The sequence below is a fragment of the Panthera onca genome, chromosome C2 (assembly GCF_046562875.1).
Source record: "Panthera onca isolate mPanOnc1 chromosome C2, mPanOnc1 haplotype 2, whole genome shotgun sequence".
NCBI classification, from domain to species: Eukaryota; Metazoa; Chordata; class Mammalia; order Carnivora; family Felidae; genus Panthera; species Panthera onca.
Window position 1 is genome coordinate 111,909,405 of NC_138347.1, and position 25,220 is coordinate 111,934,624.

Here is a 25,220-nt window from a genome sequence, read left to right on the forward strand (position 1 = left end):
GGTGTTTGAAGGAAAATCACAAGACTTTCAAATTATTTTTCAACAATGACATTTTCAGAATTATACAATCTTCTAAGGTTGACTACTTTGAAGTACCTAAAGTTGGATATGTGGATATATGCATATGTATGTATGTGAGTGTGTGTATACATTGATTTAAAGCCCGACTCTTTATATCTGAATAACCCTGTGTGTGGTGAATCATGAGGTGAAGGGGGTACGTGTTCTCACATATAGGATTTAGCAAAACATTAAAAAATAAAACAAACGATGACCTACACTGGAGCTCAGCAAACTACTAGCTGTGAGCCAATCAGACCTGCCACCTAATTTAAACATATATTATAAATTTTTATAATAATATTCCTTACAACCCACCTAAGATAAAAACGGGAGACCTTTCTTACCTCCTCTCAAAACCTTCAGCACTGAAGCATACTCTCGGTTATAAATGTACTCATTTGTCTAAGCTTTAATTTGCTTGTACATTCTACTTCTAGAACCGTGCCAGTCACAAGGCAGCTGTTCAATAAATATTTGATGACGTTCAATTTAAAAATAATAAAAATAAAAGAAAATATATAAATATTTTCTCTGAAATTCTGCAAAACTTCCTGAAGTACATCATACAAATGGTAGCTCAAAAAAACACTACAAGTACACACTATATATTACAGAAGGAACTTACTGTTTAGTGATGAAAATTCTACATCTGGGTAACATACTTGTGGCTAGTCAGATGTTCGGCAGATATTATGGGTATCTAGCAAATAAAAAATTATTTAATGAATGATCCATGCAAGCAAGCCAACAACCAAGAGATGAAAACATTTTAATATTAATTTTTTTTTTTTTTAAGAAAAGTGAAATTCAGCTGTGAGGTGACAGTCCTTATCTGGCCAACATAACAGTAAGTTAATGTAAACTTAATGTCAAAGGAGCAACTCATTTTTAAAAATCTTTGTGTTAAATACTAGTCTATAAATGTTATCAGTTTTTAGGAAGTAAGAGAAGTAAAACTATCCAAAATTCATGCACAGCAGTAATTGAAAGAAGCCCTTTTTGTTGGCCTACACACACACACACCTGTGGTTTCAGTTATTTACTAACCCCTAAATCAAAGTAGAAAATGCCTATTTTTGTGCAACCAATTTCTAACATTTTCGTTCAACTTATGGTTTCTAACTTTTTTTCCCCCAAATTAAACGTACCAGTTAAGAATTTTAAGAGAGTATTTCAAAAGAACCAGATAAGAGCTTAAGTTTATTTCGGAGCATAGTCCTGAATCCTGATTGCACATTTGACTGTATTATAAATGGGCAAGAGCTTTAAAAAACTTGAGAGACAATACAATAAGAAATCAATATAGAGGTGACTTATTTCAATGGTCCCCAAAGCTATGAACTTCCAATTTGTAGCCTGACTCTCCTCCATGCCAGAATTTTTGCTGCTAACCTGGGAGAGGCAGTGCGGTAGACTGAGCCAGTCCAAGGACTGCAAGCACAGGTTCTCACGCTAGTGCATCCATTTCCTGGTGGCGCAAATTTGAGCCAAGCACTTAATTACTCCATGGCTAAGTTTCTTCATCTATAAAATGGCACTAGTCCCACCTCAGCAAGGTTGATGGGAGAAGAGTGAAATCACATACATGAAGGCATTTTGTTGTTCTTTCAATTTAGATGTCCTAGACTAATGCAACATATTACAATCCACAGTCTGGAGTGTAAATGAATATGTCTCTATTTTATTTCCATTTCTCAGCTGACATCTTTACACAATTTTACAGCATTGGCAAATGGCACGAAAATGTGCTCCAAGCATAATGAAGCTTCTCATACCATTTTTCCTGCTGCTGCAGGACAGGATGTTGCACCCAACAGTGTAGAAGCATCAAGGATGGGGCTGTCGAAACATACCAAGGACCTTCAACACCAATCGATGCAGATGAAGGGCCAGCTATAAACTTCTGCATGCATGCAGGCTGCATTTTGTGGCATCAGCTATTTCCAGCATTGCTAATATACTGTAGGCATATACATATGTATGTATATGTAGATATAATATATGTGTGTATATATATATCCATTTCCCTTTTCTTTCTTTTGGTTGTAAAACAGTATGAAGACCCAAGATTATGCATGAAATGGTCACAGCACAATGCAAAAAGTAAAGTGTCCCCTACAACCCAGGTGGCCCAGGGCATGTTGGAATTTGCTTTGCTATAGTTCTGCTTACACCAGCAATTCTGTCGTCATACATGGTACACAGAGAGCTCAGCATCATTGATTTGCCTCATAAATGGATTACGGTGAATCCATTAAGAAATTTCTGCCGTAGATTACTTACTAACATGCCACATATGCACAATCTAGTATTCTTGTAAATGAGTCTGATGTGTTAGCATAAATCTGGGGCTATTTTGACAAGCTTCAGAAAAACTAATGGTTCTTTGCCAAGAAATGTTTAAAGCTTGTCTGAAACTTTAAAATACATCCATTTTGGCATGCTGCTTATGAAAGTTTTTAATGGCTACACTAATAGCTTGCAGTTCTTCAACAGTACATGATGTACTGTGGAGACAAGGGTGGTTACTTCTCACAGCAGTATCTACAAAGTCAGATGGCGCTTAACTGGCCTTCTCTTCCCAAGGGGCAATACGCTGATTCTCATCTCTTAGAGATTTTTTCACGTCATTTGGCTACATTTAACCTTAGTCTGTGGGTTATCTGAACTTTGATTTGGCTCCAAACGTTTTCACATGCTATTAACCTTACTGAACTTTGCTTTCATAACAAACATACTTATACATTAAGGCCAAAACCCACTTTACATAAATTTGACTTTGATTCAACCATTATTTTCCAGAATATAATTTAAAATAGGATCAGAGAATGTTGGCTGAATCAATGTCGATTTTTAAATTTTAAATATTTTAATAATCATTTTCTTTTAAATAGTCATTCTTGCATATCATAAAATTTCAAATTTCTGAAACAGATCCCATTTACTTAAGAGTAATCTGTGAAATTGTTACTCCATAAACTTCTATGGAACCCAGAATGACTCAGTTTACCATATTTGATGTCTTTTTTCCCTTCATAACTCTCTAAAATCTATGCTGGGTAACTATAGAAATATGAGCACTTAGGGTTTTTGTTTCTGTGTTTGCTTTTCATTTAAAGCAGTGAGAATCAAACCTTGGACACCAATTTATTTTTAATGTACAATCTGCTTATCAAACAAAACTATAATGAATTTATAAAAACTCTATTTACAAGAGTGGTCATTTGTGGCATCTATAACATATTTAAACATCTCGCTTTTTATTAAGAATTTAGGAAAGAACTAAGAAATTGTACATACCAAATGTTTATCATAAAAACCTTAAAATCGCCTGCAGTTTTGATTGGTCAAAACACCTGAATGATTGAGACCAAATGAGAATTGCTTGTGTAAATATCATTTTAGTAGCTTTAGAAATGGAGCCGCGACAACTTTGGAGCACTTATAAATGGCATAAAAGCATTCTGCTGCTCATCATAGAGAGAATGTGTAGGCCAACAAGAGGTATCTTTGAAACCCCATGCTATTAAAGCACCCTCTACAGCCCTCACGTACACACGATTCCCACTGACCTCAATGGGAAAGCCACGTGCGTAAGGGCTGTTGGATTGAGCCCTATTAGAGTTGGTTTTTAAGAAACAAAGCTGTAAATTAGCAAACCTGGTTGGCTGTGGCTGTTGCAGCGAAGGGAACACTTGTGGCAGATGTTGTTGCTGCGGACACAGTGGCTGGCGTAGCACCGTGCACCATGGGAACTTTCGGAGGGAAAATCATATAAGCAAACATACAGAAGAGTGTAGCAATATGGAAACCATGGCAACATGGAGGAGATAATTGGGCATGGTATTTATCACAGCAATAAGCCATGTGACGGGACATCATCACCAGCGAGTGACATGCAATCACAGCGCAAAGCAGGACAACATTCCAAGGAGAGAAGGGGAAGGGAGATGAAAGAGAAAAAAAAGGGGAAAAAAAGCTTGTTACCATCAAATCAAGAAAATTGACACAAACAGGCTTAATTTGCTACGTCAAAAACAAGAATTTTATATAGTGTTCACAGTCAGACATTCAAAATCTAAGTCAAAATACAGGTATTTACTTCATATATACAGTTATTTGTTTGAATGAAAGTATTTTTCTCTTATTTATTATTATAAAAATATACAATATATTACTTTTATGATATAGTTTTTTTTTTTTACACACCAGAACTCATAGTCCAATCAAAATCCACCAAAGGTGACTAAAGGAAACTTGTGTGTAAAGAAAACATTTATGTGAGTCCATGTCAATTAAATAGAAAATGGCATTTAATTGACAGGTGTTAGTAAAAGGGAAATGGACTTGCCCAATAGATACAAGTTAAACTTAGCAGTGGATTTTGAGGGGCTGTGAGGTGCACCATAGGTTTAAGATAATCAAGAAACAAAGCTGGCACCTACCAACACTTGTAGCGGGTGTCATGCACAATATTGAGCCTGCCCATCATGCATTGCAACAGGAAGGTGGATTTGAAAAGGGAAAAGAATTAAAACATCCCATCACACGTGTAATTAGGAAATTCATTTGAACAAAGAAGAAAAATTGTTATTATGGGAACAGTGGCATGTAACTGTCAGCACAATCAAATCATACAATAGCACAGTGATCAATTAGAACTAGTCTCAAGTGAAGAATAAAAGCCAGTTTAACTGTGTGCTGGTACACTTTGTTTCTCCTGATTGCTGCCTATAAGTAAAAGTATTTTGGGAAAAGTTTAAACTCGCCTAATTCTTTTAAAAATAATATTGTAATTTGTTTTGTTTTAATCTGGTTACTAGCCATCTGGCGGCTTTGCTATTTCTGACTTTAACATATGAATGTATTAACATTTTCCCTATATTGAGCACATGTTAAATAATTAGAGAAATTACTTATTATTAAAATGGTAGGTAATCCAATGCACAAAACTGGCTTAACAATGTAATAAAACCAAAACATTCATTTTCATTCCCTTGGTTTTTATTTCTCTGTTCACTGTAGCAGCAACCACACAGACATGGAAGGGGTTGTGATCATCCATCCATACAGGAATTTTATTTGGAAGGATACCAAGAAATAAATTATGCATAAGGAGAAAGTGAAACTTCTGCATTGCCTTTGTTTGGAATTTAAATGTAGGCAAACATTTAGAGAAGATATACCTTTAAGTCCTGAATTGGTTTAATTAACAGGGATCTGGGGAAACAGACTGGTTTTCACTGCTGGTTTAGACCTTCAGGACTTCTTGGAATAGCAAATGTTCTCAAATATTTCATATAGAAAAAAAAAGTTAATTGTATATATATATGTATGTATATATTACACATGGGGTGTTGGCACTGATGTTTTCAATGTTCAACCATGATGCTAAAATATTATGTATGTAGTACCTGTTCTCTTTTACATATAAACATTGCAACATACAATTTTATGTTTTTTTCTTTTTACCGAGTACAGGGCACTTTCCCACATAAAGAACTACTGTTCTTTCTATGAGATTATTTTAGATTTCTAGGTTTTAAAATATCAAATGATTTTATATTTCTATCTAAATCTTGGCACATCCTATTTAAACACTAGCAGCATCTGGGATGAACATTTGTTAGACAAATATCTGCCAATTGAGTCTTGTCAGAGATGGCCCTACAAAACAAAGCTGCCATTGAGAAACAAGGATTACTGAACTGGCGTCCCTGGAACAGCTGCAATTAGTCTGTTATCACAATTAGACTGTGGGCACAATGATCAGTGATTAAACTTGGTAATGGAGCTAGGGAGGCATCCGCCCAGGTGGCATAATATTACCCTGACAGTCATTTGTTAAGATGCTTGAAGATCTCTATCATTTGCTACTACTACAGAGTCAGACTTGGGAAAGAGAAGAACAAAAACAGACCACTAATAACAAAGACGTTAATGTGAGACAGTAGAGCAAGCGAAATTTAATCCTGGGTCTAGATCCTGTGAAATCGTTATCCTCTCAAGGTGGGGCAAGAGGACTGACTGGGAAAGAGAGGATGAAAAGATGAAGGAAAAGCAATAATGTGGTATTCAAGGAATAGGAAAGCCGGTTTAAATACTGTATGGGTAGTAGGTTTTCAATTTACCATTCATTATTATGCTGTAATTTGCCTATTATATTTCATCCCATACATAATTTAGCCTGCACATGCGGAAAATGAATTAACCATCCTATCTGTCTAAAAGCCTAAAGCTTCTATGATTGGAATTTTAGTTTGAATTATCTTCCTCATTACCATTATAACCAGTGCACACAGTTTTGAGAGGGATTTGCAGCAAATAAACATAAGGCAGCAATGAAAATACTAGCCAGGTGCAATAATTCACAAAAACAAAGACATTATGCTGTAGGACCCACTTACCGAGACCAAAAATTACTTTGAAATGACCATAATATCCATCTTTACAACAATGGGTTGATTTACTAATAATGATGCACAAATAGCCAATTGAAATTTTTTTCCTTAATTTTCAACACAAAGAAATGTTTCAGTGAATGCATTTGTCAATTTCAAATTTCCCCTATGAAGATATTTGCATAGCAGAATGAAGTGTTTCTGAGGAATGCGTTCCTATTTGAAGATGCAGGAAAAACAAGTAGGAAGGTAATTTGTAAATGCGTTGTATGCACAGTTAAAACTACTTCAAGGAGAAGGGAAAGAAGTAGAAGAGAGAGAAAGTGATAATGGATATTTGGTTGGAGGTCTGAACTTGGATGTGGTAATTCAAGCCTACTGATTAGCAGTATTAAGCTGATTTAAGATCTTCTAAAATTTGTATCATTTGGGACTAAAAGTACACAATCAATTGAAATTATTTTTGAAATTGATATCTGAAACAGCAACAGCTTCAGTTTATTTCTATCTGATGTTTTGAATTCTATTCCATTGCAGTACTGAATTTAAGAAATGACAAATAAAACCTAGTGCCTACTACATTCCAGGCTTTATCCTAAACGCTTAGACCTGCCTATGATAGTGCTTTAAGAGAATGTTTTATGAAACTATGTTTAAAACTCATTTAAATGTAACCTTATGAAATAATCACATTATCTACATTTTATAGGTGAAAAATAAAAGGGATACAGAGATTATAACTTGTGGTGGATCTGGATTTAAACTTCCAAGCCTGATTTATAATCCTATGCTAAGATGAAAGTAAACTGCATTAATTTCATTAATTATAATAAAAGTGACAAGCTGGGAATTTTTGTTTTTGTTTTTTTCTGTAAAAACACCCCCATCCCCTTGCCACCTCCCTTCTCACTCCTCCCCCTCCAGGAAAATTTCCTGGCCTTCTGTTTCTTTATGTCTGGTAAGTTGCAACACAAGCCAAAGCCAAAGTTGCTTAAAGCAAACTTATTTTTAGGTTTTTAAAAAAATCATCAGCCCACACTGAGGGCAATATGCTAGGAAGAGGGAAGAGAGGTGTGCTTCTGAGGGTAGAAAGCAGGCAAAAATGGTGAGGGAGAAAGGAGAGGAAAGAGGCAGGGAGTCTGCAGGGTCCGTGAGTAGTTGGGTATGTAGTCTATTCTTCCACCATAGCTCCATGGGCACAGGCTGCCAAGGGAGCGTATGCTGCTTATGAGGCTAAGGAGCTCAGACAAGCATGCCTGGACCTGAGGCAGTCACAGGAACCCTGGAGGGTGTAGCTTGCTGAGACCTTGTAAGCATGGGCCATGATCATACCAGCAGTGACCAGTGCTGACTGAAGAATGGAGAATGGGCATCTTATCTACCCTACTGGACGGCACAGGCCCTCACCTTGGGTGGGGGGTGGGGGTTGGGATGGGAGGGAAGAGAAGATGTGAGAAGGGGGTCCTGAATCCCGGTAATTAGACCCCAGTAAGGGAGCCTAATCTCCCAGTGAGATTAGAGTTTAGAGTTGGACTTCATTTGAATTCAAGAAAATGAAGTGATGTAAATACAAATGGTACTTCTTATTCCAATGTCAAGGGTGAACTCCATACCTACAATGTAAGTAGACCCTAGATTATACATAAACTGTATGAATAATTAATTGAGTTTTAAAGGGCGAAGATTTTTTAAAAAGTAGTATATCTCTAAAATTTAAAAAAGAAGCTTGGATATGAATTTACTCCAGTAATTGTATTTATTTTTAAACGAGATGGAGGGTATAAAAGCACCAATCATGGAGTCAGGGTATCAGTAAGGCCTAGTTCATTTTTTGGGCCAAATCATTTTTAAGGACTTGATATAAAGAGCTCACAGATTTTGAGAGACTGAGTCAAACCCACCTGACCTGATTTCAAGTTCTGTCTAAACCTTACATACAAGCCATGCAACTTGGAGCAAATCATTGGACCTGACTAGGCCCCAAATTACTCATTAGTAAAATGGGACTATTAATGCCAACCTTTTGGGGTCGTTGTGAGAAAATATGAGATAATGTATATAAAGTATCCAGTGCAGTATGGCACAGAGCAAATATTCAATAAAGGCAGCTGTTTTGAACACAATGTGTGAAACAACTGGGCCTGAAACCATTAGGGAGTTGTGGGGCTTGGATTGGACAGAATGCACACCTTGTAAAGGATTTACATTTTGATTTTATTTAAACATTCTTAGACACTTCTGGATTCTAGATTTAACCCTTGGGTCATAAATTTGCAATCTCCAATATGAATACTGGCATACCATGTGGCATACAATAGATGTGTGCTGATTCAATGAACGGATGGACATGGGTGGGTGGATGGATGGATAGATGGATGGATGGGGAGACAGGTGGATGGATGGATCAATGAATGGGTGGATAGGTAGATGGATGGAGAGAAAACTGGGAGGGACAGAGGAAGGAAAAGAAGGAAGGGAAGGAAGATAAGAGGGAAGAAGAGATAGGTGGTTGGAAGGACAGATGGATAAATGATTGGATGAGTGCACAGATAGACAGGTGGATGCCACATAAACCTAATTTTGTTATTAAAAGTTATATATGTAATAATTGTTTTTAGCTAGTTACCTGGCTTGCCGCTGAACCTTGTTCTTTTGCCAGCAACCCAGTCTATATACATAGTTACCTCCTCAAATGACTTAACTATGCTTCACTGTAACTTCAATGTAATAGACCCACAGACATACCCCTTAAGTTATTACTGAAGCAAGAGACTACAGAGCTCTAAAACTCTAAGTTGCAAAGAATAAATAACTTCTATTTTCTTTTGAGTTCCAAAAGAGCCTTCAGAATATACCTTCCAAATCATTATATTGTGGGCAGATGGGAGGTTCTAATCAAGTAAGTCATCTGCAGAATAACACAGTCTTTGGAAAATGAACTTCCTTTTTCCCAGGTATTATATATGAGATTACACAGATGTGTGGTAGGATGGATTTCCTGTAGTTCTCAAAGGGCATTTAAAAAATTGAATTAGCTGTAAATTTTTTTTTTTTTAAATAGAGAAATTTCACATGCAACCATCCAAATGAGGTAAATATCTGGGAAAAAATCAAAAAGACCTGCAATACTGGACATCAGGGCCATTACATTAGATTGTGCAGGTCTGCACAACTAACCACGGGAAGCAGAGACACAACTACCCTAAAATGTAAATGGAGCCACAAAGGATGTGCAGTTTACAACAGGTACAACATGCCAGGCAGATATTTCTCTGAGGCAATAGAAGCCTAAGTCAAAACACTCACCATCCTCTTTAGATTGGGCCTGTGCTCCCCAGTGCCTTCCAGACCTCACAGCTCCTAATTTATTTCTTGCTCCATTTGTTTATATATCCTTCCTGGCCCCTAAGGCATTTTAGTTTACATTCTTTGCATCAGATTTCTTTCTTTTCTGGCTGTCTGACAAAGTGGTTTGGCAGAAGTAAAGACGGGCTATCCATTTTAACCTTTTAATGTCATAGAGCCAAATTTTTGGACACAGGCACTTATGACAAATAACGACAACATTTTAAAAGAATGATGAAGGTATTATCTACTTCTGATTATGTGACTCATAAAGGTTAAGCCCTTTAAAAGTGGCTTACAAATAAATGTAATTTTATATTATTGTAATAATTTCGTATCATATTGATTAGAAATATCAAGAATAGAATATAGACTATCTCCGATGCAAAATTCATCATAAAAACGCAAATATTTCTTAACCTTTTTAGCACATTGCAATATATTGTGACACATTTTATTTACATTAAGAACACTTCGTTTCTAGAAGAGAGAAGTATGATTTTGAATTGCAAATGTGTTTGTTTTTCCCACACTTGATCCTTACCTAGCATCTTTTGCTCTGTCTTATCCAGAGACTAAAAGCCTTTCTAGGGAGAGATTACTGTCAGAAATATCAAGCAATTAATGGTTATGTTTATTTAGAAACGGCCTTAGTCATCTGAATATTGTTGGAGAAACTAACGTAAATCCCATTTAATAAGACTGAACTGTTAGGTTTCCCTAAATAATATATGGAGAGAGTTAGATGTTTTTATTTTTAGATTTTAAATAATGAAATTCACTTCTAATGACACTGTTTTACTGAATGAAATAAGCTGACAAAAATAATCTTTGGTTTCTTCAAAGAGACTATGGTAGTTACCCACAATCTCTTAAAACTTTGTTTAGTGATCTGACTATAGAAAACTTGATATATTTGCTGAAGACGGCATAAATCTAGGGGCATGGCAATTTATATAAAAGCATAAAGATTACATTCTGGAAATCTCTGAAAACCTGTATGTGTTGAGAAAAAAGTTTCAACCTTATAAAGTGTAAGAGAAATGTGATTTGCCTCAGAATGCAATAAACATGCTACAGATCAAAATGATGTAATTTGTATTCTAAAATGGACAAACTGCAAATGCACAGAGACTATTTTGTAAGTACAAATACTTTATCCATGGTGCCTAAGGCGTATGCATTGTAAGTCATGTAATATTCCACATACTCCAGTCCACCGAATCTTGTTACATATTCTACATACGGATGGCCAGCTTTCAGAGATGCACTGTATAGAAGCTGTGCTTGGCATTAAAAACTAATGTGAACATAACTTATTCTTTTGTTCGCTATTCAAAAATAAATTCTCACATTCTCTCGTGGCATTACGAACCTAACGCATTTAAGTACTGTCAATATAGCATAATATACTAATGGTGCTGGACCTCTGACATACATACCTCATCATTAATTAATTTAATTAGGGATAAAATTATTTTATTAAATAAATCTCTGAACCCATGGTAATTATCTTAGAAAGGTTAAGAGGTAAAGAGGAAAACAGGATTAGAGTCTCTGGTTAGTTGAATTCCAGACTATACGAAGTTTAACATGGATTTCCTGAAGTCAATGAAGGGTGCATAAAAATAATAAATTTTCAGGTAATTAAATGACTGGTTAATGTTTCTAAATTTTATACCCTTGCAGATAGTTCTACAGTATGTTTATGTGACTAAATTGAAATCCACTGAAACGACAAATGTATAACTCAACAGTAGATGTAAACTTGTACTTCTATTAGCTCAAGAGAAAATAATGATTTTAAGCAATGTACTGATTGGCACACTTTTTAAGTGCTCTGGAACACAGAGTCAGCTTTTGTTTTTTTGTTTTTTTTGTTTTTTTATTCTCCACCTCAAAAACAAAAAGGCTGAAAAATAAAAATCAAAACTGAAAGTGTCATTTCATAGAATTCAAATTTACTCTGGAATCATGAAGGCAAAGGGGTCTTACAGCAGAAGAGTGTCATAAAATAGCTTGACAGACATAAAACAGTGTTGAGGAAAGAGAAAAAAAAAAGAGAACTACATTTCAATTCCGAATTACACACACCAAAATAAATCTATAAAATACCACAATGATCTTTGATCCATTTCTCATTACACTAAGATTCTTAGTTTTTAAGGAGAACCACATGAGATACCTCAGTTCATCTGCTACTGCTGACCACCTTACCTTCCAACTATCTATGGCTAACGGCAAACTGGGGGCCTGGCTTATCTGCTCTACCAGCGTATCTATCTGCGGCTCCCCAGATTCGTTCATGAATAAGCTCAGACCCCTTACCTGGTGGGAGAAATGCCGTATGTTGTTGCAACTGCATGTTGGCTAGAGCCTGTTGGTATTGGAAAATACCAGTGTTAAAGACTGCGGTGGCACCGTTGGTTTTTTCAAGAGCAGGCCTCTTTGGTAATGGGGGAAGTACAGCTTGAGGAATTCCCTGTTTAGTGAATGAGTATAAAAAACAAATACCAGTAAAAAGAGAAAAAGAAAAAAGAAAAATCAGTTGAAGGCTAAAATTGTTAGGAAGCATGAGCAAGCAAGCAGCAGAGCACTGAACTACCCGGGGGGTGGGGTGGGATTCCAATCAACAAAAATTAAAAGGGATCAAAAAAAAAAAAAAAAAGCAAGATAAAAGCTTTAAAGGAAGCATTATTTTTGTCCAAAACAAAACAAAACAAAACAAAAAAACAACCCACTAGGACGAGAGCACATGTTATAATGTGTTAAAGTGTTTTAAGTCCCATAATGCTTCAGGCTTTCTGTGAGAAGCCACTGATTTGGGGCAAGAAGAAAAGCTGCACTGCGAGCTCCATGAGGACTGACAAGTATAAGCAATGTTAATAGTTAATCGTACAGAGTGACCAGAACAGGTAAAATAAAAACTCATCCCACTCATCTCCTCCCCACCAGACCTACCTACACATGCAAATGTCCCAGAGCATGCAAGTTTTTTTTTTCTTAAACACTGAACTATAAATATTAAAAAAAATAAATAAATAATTCTATCACTAAAGCCATGCTAACCAAACAGGTACATAAATATACAGTCAAAAATACATTTTTAATGTCCTTAAAGTATTTCACTAGAACATTCTACAATGTAGTTAAACTGAATGTGGGCTGCTGGGCTTTCGGAATCTTTCATTGTATGATATCCGTCCAGGTACTCACAGTAGAGTCTTTCCACTAATTTTGTCAGGAAACCACACTCAGTTTTTCATTGTACTTTACAATTTTATAACAGAAAAAGGAATATATATTTTTAAATTGATAAAAAAAAAAAACTTGTATCTACAATAAAGCTACATGCCAAGCTAAAAGGTGAAAGGTCATAGTACCAGGTCAAAGGTTGCCTCGAGGGGTCGCTTCAGTGATTTGACAGCCGACTGAGTCTTAATTAGCAGGCAGCGAGCACATGATGGCAATGGGCCAGTGGGGTTCAAGCGCATTAACATAAACAGCAAGCAGAGGTGCATCATGGGGGCAGCAGTGCATTTTTGGGTAGGTGAGAAAAAACAAATAAAAAAACAAATCATCGGAATGCCATATACAACGAATAACAAGACTAAGCATGCACAATAAAGGCACTACTGAGTTGTTATTGGGAGGATAACTCCTCTTTGTAGTTAATTACAAACAAGATACTCTAACAGAAAAAAAAAAAGAGTGAAAGGTAGAGAGGAGGAGAGAGTCTGCCTTCTGTATTTTTGCTCAAGTATCCATAAACAAACACAGAAAAGACCTCTCTCGTGATTATTTTACTGTGCTGTGAAAACCACACAGTGTTTTTTATGACTATTTTCATGATTAAGTCTTTTATATATTTATGTAAAAAAAAGGACAACATTAAAACAGCTAAGCAAAGAACAAAGAATGGACTCATTAAAATCAGCTATTAGATCACATTAAAATTTACCTTCAGAATATAGGTGTTTCTGTTCTAAATGATCCAATTTCTTCCTTGAGTACTGCTGTCTTTCTCCTTTCTATGTAATGGCATAGTCAAGGTTCTCTAGCATTACAATTATATTTATGCCACAATATTATTTAAGATGATCTAGATAGCACACTGTTCAAAATCTGGTAGCTAATCCTAAAAACAATTTTGTTTCAGCAACTTTCCTAAACAGTTCTAGATTATGTTATTGTTAAAAGCAAGATATATGTAGAGAAGAGCCTTGATGTGCAAAAGAACACACCGAAGGAGAACAATGGCTGATTAGATGGCACACAGAAAAATAAGAGGACTGAAAATGGCAGTATCGTTAAATTGGAGAGGAGACAGGTGTTCTTTACAAAGCAGAAATTTTAGAAACCCTATATCCAGAATAAGACAGAGTATTAAGAGTTAGGCCAAGGGTAGGAGCAATCTGAACCATTTGAGGAGTTACCCTCACTTCTGTGAACAGTAACTTCATTATGTATTGTCTGGGATACCTGAACAAACATATCTTCAGCAAAAAAATAAAAATAAAAATAAAAAAATTTAAGGTTAATAAATGAATAGCTTGTAGTCAGATCTAGTCATTCAGTTTGCTGTACTGACTGCTAACAAAGAGAGAGCTGATGTCTCTACTCACCATGGCAGCTGCGGTGGCTGCTGCCTGAGCGGCTGCAGCCTGGTTGACCTGGTATTGGGCAGCCTTGATCTTGGCTTGCAGATGCGCAGGAGGATGAAAGTATTTGCACTTTTCCCGTGAGCATCTCCCTTTGATGTAATCCATACACACGGTCACTGTGTTGTCATTGGTGTCAATCATTGTGCTGTCAGCGGGATGAGCAAACCGGCAATCGTTTTCTCCTCTGTTGCAGTTGCCACGCTGGTACTCTCGACATACCTAGGAGGTCATTAAGTGCATGGGACTTGGTCAACAACGTGGGCAAATGCGATCTTTCTGGAGAGTTTAACTTAAAGGTGGTAGAGGGCTACACGCGAAAGGGGAAAAGACCATTTGCAAAAAAAAAAAAAAAAAAAGCACAAAATAACTTGAAGAGTTCCTCCTTCGGTGCGCACAAGTTATAGCCCCATTTCAGTAAAATTTCTGTGAGAAAGAAAATACTAATACTAATTTAATACTAATTATGGTAAAGCATCTAATTTATACTAGGTTGATGTATTTATTAATTACCGAGGGAAAAAGAGTAACTTTACAGTGAAGCCACCACTTTAAGCAAGTGATCAACATGAAGATCACCAGTAAGAAGACATAATGGCATTGTGTATCTACTGATTGGTAGGACACACTGGAAAAAAAGGTCACCGCATCACTTTCATTGTATCGTGGCCGAGAATGCATAACCGGCATTTAATCACGTATGTTTTCGCTCTTATGTGGATCCTGAGAAACTTAACAGAAGACCATGGGGGAGGGGAAGGAAAAAAAAAAAGTTAGAGAGGGAGGGAGCCAAACCATAAGAGACTTTTAAAAACTGAGAACAAACTGAGGGTTGATGGGGGGTTGGAGGGAGAGGAGGGTGGATGATGGGCATTGAGCACTGCTGGGATGAGCTCTGGGTGTTGTATGGAAACCAATTTGACAATCAATTTCACCTTAAGGCAAAAATCATGAGGAAATATTGGACAAACTGAAATGGAAGAATGTTTTACAAAAGAACTGATCAGTCCTCTTCCGAAGTGTCAAGGCCATGAAAGGCAAATAACGATGATAAACTGTCAGAGACTGAACGATCCCGGGGTCAGAGAGAGGAGGTTTGTAGGACAACTGGTGAAATTTGACGGCGGTCTCTAAATTGGTTAAGAGCAGAATATCAGTACTAATTTGTTTTGTAAGCGAGAACATGGCCATTCAAGTTGTTAATATTTGGGTAAGAAGGATAGGCAGGAACTCATGGTTCTGTTTTTGCAACTGCTGTGAGAATCTGAAATTATTTACAAGTATAAAAAGTAAAATCTTATAGCTTTGTAGTCAAATGTTTCCAAGAATTTTTTTTTTTTAACCCTTAGAGATCCTTGGTAGCTATATAAAGCAGATGGAAAAAGATTCTTGTTTATTTGCTTTATACTTATTAATTTTGGATGGAGTCCCTGGGGAAAGGGTGCAAATGGATTATTTCTCATGTGTTTGCTCCATTTTGACTCTTATTATTAAAGTTTGTCATGAGGGCTGCTCCAAGCAGGAGTCTGCCAGCACTGTCTTCATCTGGGATAGTGTGACCTTTTTACCACAAGAGGGCCATCTAAAACACAGAATGTCCTTTTTACTATTTTCATGTTCCTACTTCTTGTTTCACACAGTTTTTATTTTTCATGTTATCTCCTCACAAACAGAAAATACACAGATCCCAAGCATTTTATTTTGCAGTACAGCAAGGAAGTGAAATGGGAACCCTGTTATGATCTAAAAGGCACAGGTTTTCTTGGATATGTGTACATAAAATGATCCCATTTAATTCTAGGTAATTTTCTCTATTATATTCATATCCCATTACTGAGCAAAGAGCTTCTTTTAAAAAATACCACTATAATTTGTATCATGCCACATCTTAAAACAGCATTATAAATGACATCTTGCACTATTTTTAGACCTCAAGCTAGCTGAAGCTTTGTATTCCACATACACAGCAATGAGCCAACTTTATTCATCATCTCATTCACTTTCTTCAATTAAAAAAAATTACTGAATAAATGCTATAGGCCGGACACTCTGAGAGAAATTAAGACTACAAAAATGACTTAGGAGGTTACAGAAGAGCCTTTTTCTTCTTCTTCTTCTTTTTTTTTTTTTTTTTTTTTTTCTCATTGCATTTGGCTTCTTAAACATAAGAAAACAAGGATAACCAGGAGTTGATAATTTGAAAGTGATTAAGCCGTTATCCAGAACTATTGTCCTCCACGCTGGCTGGGCACCAGTGTCAGTGGCAAAGCTTTCTACACCACAAATCCCCAGTCCCTAACCAACACTTACTGAATTAGGCTCATCAAAATAGACTGGAATAGTGACACACTTAAATGAGGATAAAAACTTTTCACGTATGTATATGAAATTGATGCTAAATTTAGACTATCGCATGAACAAAAAGGCTGTTTTTCCACATAAGCAAATCTACGTCAGTGTAGTCTCATGCAATAGAAAACTGTATGTGACTGCACACTTCTGGGGTGAGTTCTCCGGTAATTCCTGCTTTCTCGAACGTACTTACAAAGAACCTGGCAGCAGGTGAACTAACACCCTGTCTTTCAATTTATCTTACTCTGTGCCACACCGACAAGAAAGATCCAAAGGTGAGCTTTTTCAGAACTATTAAAATCTAAGATTTGTTATTTTCCCAAAACAAGTAGGCTTAGGCATGCCTGTGCCAGAAATTTGAGCGTCATTCTCCCAAAATAACAACCTGGGTGCTGGGCTGATTTTGACTTTTTATTTCTCTTTCTGTCTCAACATTATTTTTATTTTCAGTGATATAAACTTACATTCAGATTGCATACAAATGGTCTTCATTTAATGTTTTTATTTATTTAGGAGAGAGAGAGAGAAAGAGAGAGCACAAGGTGGGGAGGGGCAGAGAAAGAACGAGACACAGAATCCGAAGCAGGCTCCAGGCTCCAGGCTCCAAGCTGTCAGCACAGAGCCCGATGCAGGGCTCAAACTCATGAACTGAGAGATTATGACCTGAGCTGAAGTTGGAGGTCTAACTGACTGAGCCACCCACGTGCTTCTACAAATGGTCTTTCTAATACACCTTCTCATTCCTGTCCATCTGCTTTATACGTGTGTGTGGTTCCTACAGGTTAAGGAGTGGTTTCTTATCATTTTCTACTCTTTGTATCTTGCAAGATGCAATTCAGGAGAACTTTAAGTCTATCTAAGAAGAATTGATAGTTAGCATTCCACTTAGAATTTGTCCTAAAACTAACCTTTTCAAAGTTTCAAAGAATGTAGTCAACTGCTTTTGTACGATACACATTTTTTTTTACTTGTTTTTATTTTTTTCTCACTTAAAGTGCTCCTGACATGAGAAATGGAACAGAAGAAATATACTGAGATAGCTGTTCTCCCATTATTTTTGCCCTTGAAAAAATAAAGAAAAAAGATGGAAAATCTCCTGTGAAAACTTGTACTGCTGAGAGCTGTATACCAGAGGGGCCAGAGGGGTTTGCCAAGTGCTGGATGTGTGTCTATATCATTGGTACCTACCTGAACAGAACAAACTTCCCAGGGCTTTGAAAACACCTTTTTCTCTAATAATCATCACCAATAAAACAGGATCCATCCCTGGACTGCTGAATTTGAGTTTGGCCTGGTTTCTCTGAGGAACTCAAGAAAACTTTAGACTATACTGATCTTCAAAAGAAATATCTTAGGTGTGGTTTCATATTAGCAAATTATAACTGGCGGACAAGCTTCAATAAACTTAATCTCGGAATTCAAATCAGGATAAGAAATTGTAGGATTTACCATATGGAGAATTTAAAACACAACAGGTAAAATTAAGTTTGAAAATCCTTAACAACATTGTGGTTCTTTTTGCTTTTCCAATCCAGTCTTCTGCATGCACACATTTTTCGAATAGTTATAATTATGGTATAGCTACTACTTGGTGACCTGTTTTTGTTCAACAGTGCATGTAAGCATTTTTTTAATTTTACTAAAATATAGTGTCTAGAGTGATCATTTTTGATGGCTGCATTGAATTCCATCAAACAGATGTGCAGAATATAGGTAACTCTAGCAGAGATCATCTAGATTATTTCCAATATTCTCATATTACAGATAACATTGCAAGGGACATATTTATGAACATAGGCATTGAAAAATCATTTTCTAAAGTTACATCTGCACAAATGGCATTAGCGAGTCAAAAAATATAAGCACTTTTTATAGTTTGGTAAATGGTTTTCAAACAGATTAAAATAATTCCAGCTATTTAGCTAAACACATAATGTGTTTCAATCAAAAAAATGTTGAATCTTTTACTCTACAAACATTAAGGCAGGATTTGTCTTATAAATCAGATAAGTTTTATAAATTTTCATACGAAATAGGTAAGAGGTTGTGTTTACATTAAAAGCCATCATTTTAATGAAGATATTCACTGAACACTTTTATTTTTTTAATTATTTTTTTTAACATTTATTCATTTTTGAAACACACAGACAGAGAGAGTGTAAGTGGAGGAGGCCAGAGAAAGAGAGGGAGACACAGAATCTGAAGCAGGTTCCAGGATCTCAGCTGTCAACACAGAGCCCGACGCAGGGTTCAAACTCATGGACTGCGAGACCATGACCTGAGCTGAAGTCAGACACTTAATCAACTGAGCCACCCACGTACCCCTCACTGAACACTTATAAATATTAAAATCCATTTCCAGAACCATCTATTCCATAATTATGGAAAATTAAAAGTACTTAGAAAATCAAAAAAATCAAAAGTACTTAGAAAAATTCCCAAAGGAATATGACTTAATTCTATGTTAACTTTTTTTTTTTGTTTTGTTAATTAAACAGCAGTGGTATAATGAAAAGAAAATAGAGTTTAGAATCAGAAATTGTGGGTTCTACTTAGCTCCTACATTTACCAGCTATGGAATCATGAATACCAAGAAAGATAATGTATAGATTAGCTGAAAACACACAATACAAATCTGGTTAAAATAAATAGTTCTGTTATTTGACCTCTAAGTTTTTTTTATGAATGTGACAAACCTATTTCAAAATGGTCAGAATAATAACAGGTTTTATAACTATTATTAAATTCAGCAATGTTCTGCAAGTTAAGGCATTGAGCTTCTAAAGACATTAATCCCAATGTCTGAACTTATTCAAGGTGGGACAGTCATTTGCATGTTCGTTAAAGAAAGATCTGTTTGAAGTAGTATGTTTTGTGCTCGCCATATTTAAGGCAGTCGTTTTTGGAAAACAACTTTCAAAAGCAGGAACAGAGAGCTTATTACAATAGGGAACAGGGACTATTTTAATATTTTGGGAAGTCAATTTAAAACGTAATGACAAATATGAAGGAGCTTATACATATAATATCATATAACATACAACACTGTATATAAATATATATTAATACTTAAGGAGCTTCCATATATATGTACCTATTGTTCAACAATAAGCATCACAGACTTTATTTTTTACGAAGCTTGAGCTATATGAAACTTTAAAAAAGGAGGGGTGCCTTGGTGGCTCAGTCGGTTAAGCGGCTGACTTCGGCTCAGGTCATGATCTCGCGGTCCGTGAGTTCGAGCCCCGCGTCGGGCTCTGTGCTGACAGCTCAGAGCCTGGAGCCTGTTTCAGATTCTGTGTCTCCCTCTCTCTGACCCTCCCCTGTTCATACTCTGTCTCTTCCTGTCTCAAAAATAAATAAAAAACGTTAAAAAAATTTTAAAAAGGAATACTGGATAAACAATGATTTTATCAAAGTACCACAGCATTAATGGTCATGAGTATATAATCTAATGCCAAAAAATTATCCGTATTTTTACCTCAAAAAGGATTATAATCTTCACATTTTAAAATTCTGGTGATTATGGACAATGATCTCAGTAGATTGTATAATTAAATTCCCAAGAAAGAAATCTGATGATGTGATACCTACTTTCAATGTTATCTAATAATTGTACAAAGTTGGCCCATCTGAACTTCATTTTCCTCCTTCTAAAAAAAATGAAAAAAAAAAAAAAAAAAAAAAAGACACCTACGTCAGCTACCTCAGAGGATTTCTGTTAAGATCAAATGGGAGATGTCTTTGAAATCTAAAGGGCAGAATCCCTCGTTACACCATTAGGGCAGAGAACACAAGCATATTTCTACAGATAATACAGCTCAGAATTTATCACTTTACCCCATGTAATTAAAAAAAAAATCAAACTGACCAAGTAAAAAAATCCTTCCATTTTCAGGTTTTCATTTATTCATTCCTATGAGAAACACGTAAACCAACAGGACAGGAAAATACAACTCTGAAACAAGGTCATCAATATGTCAAAATGCTCAAGTCAACAGTTACTTTTACCACTGTTGCTAAATAAATGAAACCAGAGAAATGCTAGATTTAATTTGGAGGAAGCAATTAGTAGACGAACAGCAAAAGTGAGTGGTTAAGGCTTAGGGAGTTAACGTATTTTAAACAACTTACAACTTCTTCATCTCCCAAACAAAACTCAAACTAGTCACAGAGAGTAACTGACAGACTAGATGTTTTAAATGGGGATATGACTACATTGTAAGGAGCCATTCTACAGCCTTAGTACAGATTTAAAAACAAAACAAAACAAAACAAAACTCCTTAGACCTGTGTGCACAAAACTCTCAATATTTCTTAGTAATTTTCTAGAGAAGTTAAAAAGTCATACAAGCAGCAGCCAAACACCCTCCACAAAAATACAAAATTAAAAGAATCCTACCAATAAGCTTCTCTTATTAAAAAAGTATCTGCTTTTCTAATCTTATTTTGAATCGAAGGTCTTCTATATGCAATGGATCATGCCAAATCCATTAAACACCTATAAAAATCTCAATCAAGGCATCACTTCCACTAATACTTGACCTTCATTTAGCTCTAAATGCTCTTTTTTTATATGTAGTCAATAGGTACCATATTGTCTTATGCCTGTATGAAAAAAGTCACTGGACTCTTCTGGGTCAATAAGTAGTAGAAGCTTTCAGCATCCAGTGGCCTGAATTAGACACTCACGTCATGATTCTGTCAGTAGAATAAAACTTTCAGCACAAGAATAATCTATTTGAAAATACTTTTTGTAATGTTTATTTATTTATTTTAATTTTTTTTTTTAACATTTATTTATTTTTGAGACAGAGAGAGACAGAGCATGAACAGGGGAGGGGCAGAGAGAGAGGGAGACACAGAATCCGAAGCAGGCTCCAGGCTCTGAGCCATCAGCCCAGAGCCTGACGTGGGGCTTGAACTCACGGACCGCGAGATCGTGACCTGAGCTGAAGTCGGACGCTCAACCGACTGAGCCACCCAGGCGCCCTGTAATGTTTATTTTTGAGAGACAGACAGAGAGAGAGAGAGAGAGAGAGAGAGCACGCACGTGAGCGAGCGAACATGAATGGGGGGAGGGCAAGGGGCAGAAAGAGAGGGAGACACAGAACCTGAGGCTCCAAGCTGTCAGCAACAGAGCCTGACGCGGGGCTCGAACTCACAGATTGCAAGATCAGCTAAAGTTGGACACCCAAGCGAATGAGCCACCCAGGCGCCCCAAGAATAATCTATTCTAGAACAAACAAATTCCAGCTGAAAAATATCAGAAGCCAAGGGGTGTGCCCATCTTTCCTGGAATATAGACTGTTGATATAGAACTGATGCCATAACCAAATAGCAATCTAATATCTTTGTCAGCCTCTGAAATGTAAGGTCAGTGGATTAGTTTTTTTGTTTGATTAATACTAGTAGGTGGTATAAACAACCTTAATCATTATCAGTTTATTTGAACTATTTCATTATGTGCACTGCGTTCTTAGCAACCTAACAAAATGTAGAATGTTAAGTGTTTTGGAGGAGGAAGGTTTTTAATTCTGAGTCACAAATAACTGTACATAAGGTAAATGATGAAAAGCTAAGCCTTAAATAACAGGTGCTGGCATCCTGTTGAGTAAGTATTTTACAGACTATTTGTGTTTAAGATCACCTGGCTGATTTGTGAAAAAGACTCCCCCAGTGAAGGAAGACCTACGGAATCAGTCTATGGGGATGAGGCCCTGCATTTTTAGCGATCATCCCATGTGACTCTAATCCCATTAAAACTTGGAAACCACGGCTCTAGGACTAAGGGCAAGAACAAGATGCCATGTTTTGTAGCTGGAATGCTCAAAATGTAAACATGTTCCCAAGGAGAATGTTAACAAATGTTAAAAATTTATCCTGTGTTATCTTCTCTGTTGGATTACACTAAACTCTGAAAAAGGGCATGTATCTTTTTGTGATTAATTAATTAACTGGTTGACTGGCTCATTTATTCATTTAACAAGTTATTGGGTATCATTTGTGAGTATGGCAATATTCTGATGTGGATCTTTTCTTGCTATTGGTAGCCGTTGAAAGGTTTCAAAGGTATTCCTCACAAGTATTTTTTTACTTGAAAGATGTTCAGTAGTTCTTTGGATATTGTTGAATAAACGAGGGAATGAATGCATTCATGGATCCTTTTTGCACCATAAAAATTACTGTGTTATCATGAAAATAAGTCGAACAATAATTTCTTAATTACCAACTCTTGATAATAAAGTAAGGATATGACTGAAAACCTCAGTCCTGTCTAGTACCTATAAATTTTAACAATTTCTTTTTTTTTAATTTTTGTTTATTTTTGAGAGAGAAAGAGAGCACGTGGAGGATGGGCAGAGAGAGAGGGAGACAGAATCCAAAGCAAGCTCCAGGCTCTGAGCTGTCAGCACAGAGTCCAACGTGGGACCTGAACCCACGAACAGTGAGATCATGACCTGAGCCAAAGTTGGATGCTTAACCAACTGAGCCACTCAGGTGTCCCAACAATTTCTTAAAACAAGCATTGAAAATAAACTGCTGCTTGCAAATTACAAAAAAGTATCCCAAAGTTAAAAATGTAATTTTAAAAGCCTCAGTTCAGTGACCAATATTTAAGAGATTTGCTCCTCTTTAGAGAAAAACATGAATACCGAATTTTACAGTATAGAAAGTATACCGCTACAAAGTCTCTTAAAAGGTATCCAACAAAGATAGATAATATGGATATTGATATAAAGTTGATGTGTGTTTTACATCTATATATTTAATAAAACATGTAATATACATTTGTATATTTAAACTAATTTAATGTATTTAAATATGCTTATTTGAATGTTATATTTAAATAAAATTTTCAGTAACTTGTGGCTGGCATTAAAAACAAAAAGACAACTTAAATGTCTTCTAGAATATTCTAACTGGAGGTGATCTTACAGATTATCTGGTACAATCCCCTAATTTTATATGTGTGGAATATGAAGTTCAGAAAAGATCAGAAACTTGACCCAAGCTTACTCATCTAATTAGCAAAACTGCTAACACTAATTCTTGGATTCCTGTTGTTCGACTTAACATTTTTTGTAGTATCACAGTGAGTGCTGTAAATATGTGTCAGTTCTCCCAAACAGAAGAACCAGAAGGCTGATAATCTATGGTATTTTTAATTTCCTTATGGTCTAACAATTTGGAGCAGAAAGAGAGAAAGAAGTGGCAAGAACAGTTGGCCAATATTTAAACTGATTTAAACTTTTTTCACCTTAAAAGGAACTCAAAATTCAAACACGCACTTCAGAGTTCCAAGAGGCAAAAACAAGAGCATATAGATTTAAACCGAAATAACTACACATGTGGCGAACTGGTAAATAAGTGTGTGCACTTACTGCCATGTCTTTTGGATTGCGATATGTTGTGCAGTTAGCGTGAGAGGAAATAACCCAAAGACAGGAGTGTCTAAAATCACAGCACCAAGCAGAACGACATGCCCCTTAGCTTCACAGTGCAATATGCTAACAGACTGTAACTGTGACAGGGCAGCAGCTCCTGTTAACCAGAATAAGACAGGACGCTGCCCTACCACTATCAAGCACTGAGATAAGAGGAATTCGGGTTAAAAGGAAATGACAGTCATGTCACAGCAGCCAACTGCTGTCACTGTAGCAGAAGACAGACAAAATACACAAAGTAGCTCCTCACAAGAAAACTCCAGAACTAATAATAAAAGTACTTATTTTATTGTTTAAAAGTGTTTATTTATTTTTGAGACAGAGCGAGCAAGCACAAGTGGGGGAGGGGCAGAGAGAGAGGGAGACACAGAATCTGAAGCAGGCTCCAGGCTCTGAGCTGTCAGCACAGAGCCCGACGATGGGGCTTGAACCCATGAACTGTGAGATCATGACCTGACCTGAAGTCAGATGCTTAACTGACTGAGCCACCCAGGTGCCCCAAAAGTACTTATTTTAAATTAAATACTAATCAAAATATAACCAATTACAGACTACCTAAAACTATGGTCGGATTAGTTTATAAGAGTTCGGACCACACAACTCAGCCTTTAAGGAGATTTAAAGAGAGATTTTTAAGCTTCTTAAATATCATCTCCTATCAATAACTAATTCATTAAAGGTCATCCCAGACTGCCTATTTGGTTCCCATCAATCAACAATTATGCATTATGAACCGAGGGTTTGCTTGAGAAAGATCAGGGGAGGGGGAAGGTGACTCACACGTTAAGCATCGAGTGATTTTTTAAATATTTAAAATTCCTAAATTGCCTCCTAAGTTACCTGAAAACAGCATTAGTTAAATAATGAGCAAGTGCAACTGCACAACGACCAAGCACCCACAAGTCAAAGTGTGTCTCTAGCACACAGCCGTCCTTGGTCCACAGAGGGTA

General features: G+C 36.3%; 1 protein-coding gene across 17 annotated transcripts in view; it reads right to left on the minus strand.

Moving 5' to 3' along the window:
• MBNL1 (muscleblind like splicing regulator 1) overlaps window positions 1–25,220 on the minus strand; it is a 205,880-nt gene that overhangs the window by 5,177 nt on the left and 175,483 nt on the right. For 12 of the 17 annotated variants that reach the window (XM_060639014.2, XM_060638997.3, XM_078432237.2 and 9 more), the window contains 6 exons: window positions 14,435–14,692; window positions 13,193–13,246; window positions 12,138–12,291; window positions 4,509–4,544; window positions 3,724–3,818; window positions 689–763 (listed from right to left, as the gene is read on the minus strand). In XM_060639014.2, coding sequence (XP_060494997.1) covers window positions 707–763; window positions 3,724–3,818; window positions 4,509–4,544; window positions 12,138–12,291; window positions 13,193–13,246; window positions 14,435–14,692 — 654 coding nt within the window. In that variant the 3' untranslated portion in view covers window positions 689–706. The remainder of the gene's footprint in view (window positions 1–688; window positions 764–3,723; window positions 3,819–4,508; window positions 4,545–12,137; window positions 12,292–13,192; window positions 13,247–14,434; window positions 14,693–25,220) is intronic. The other 5 variants (XM_081790121.1, XM_081790120.1, XM_081790123.1 and 2 more) reach the window with 5 other exon arrangements.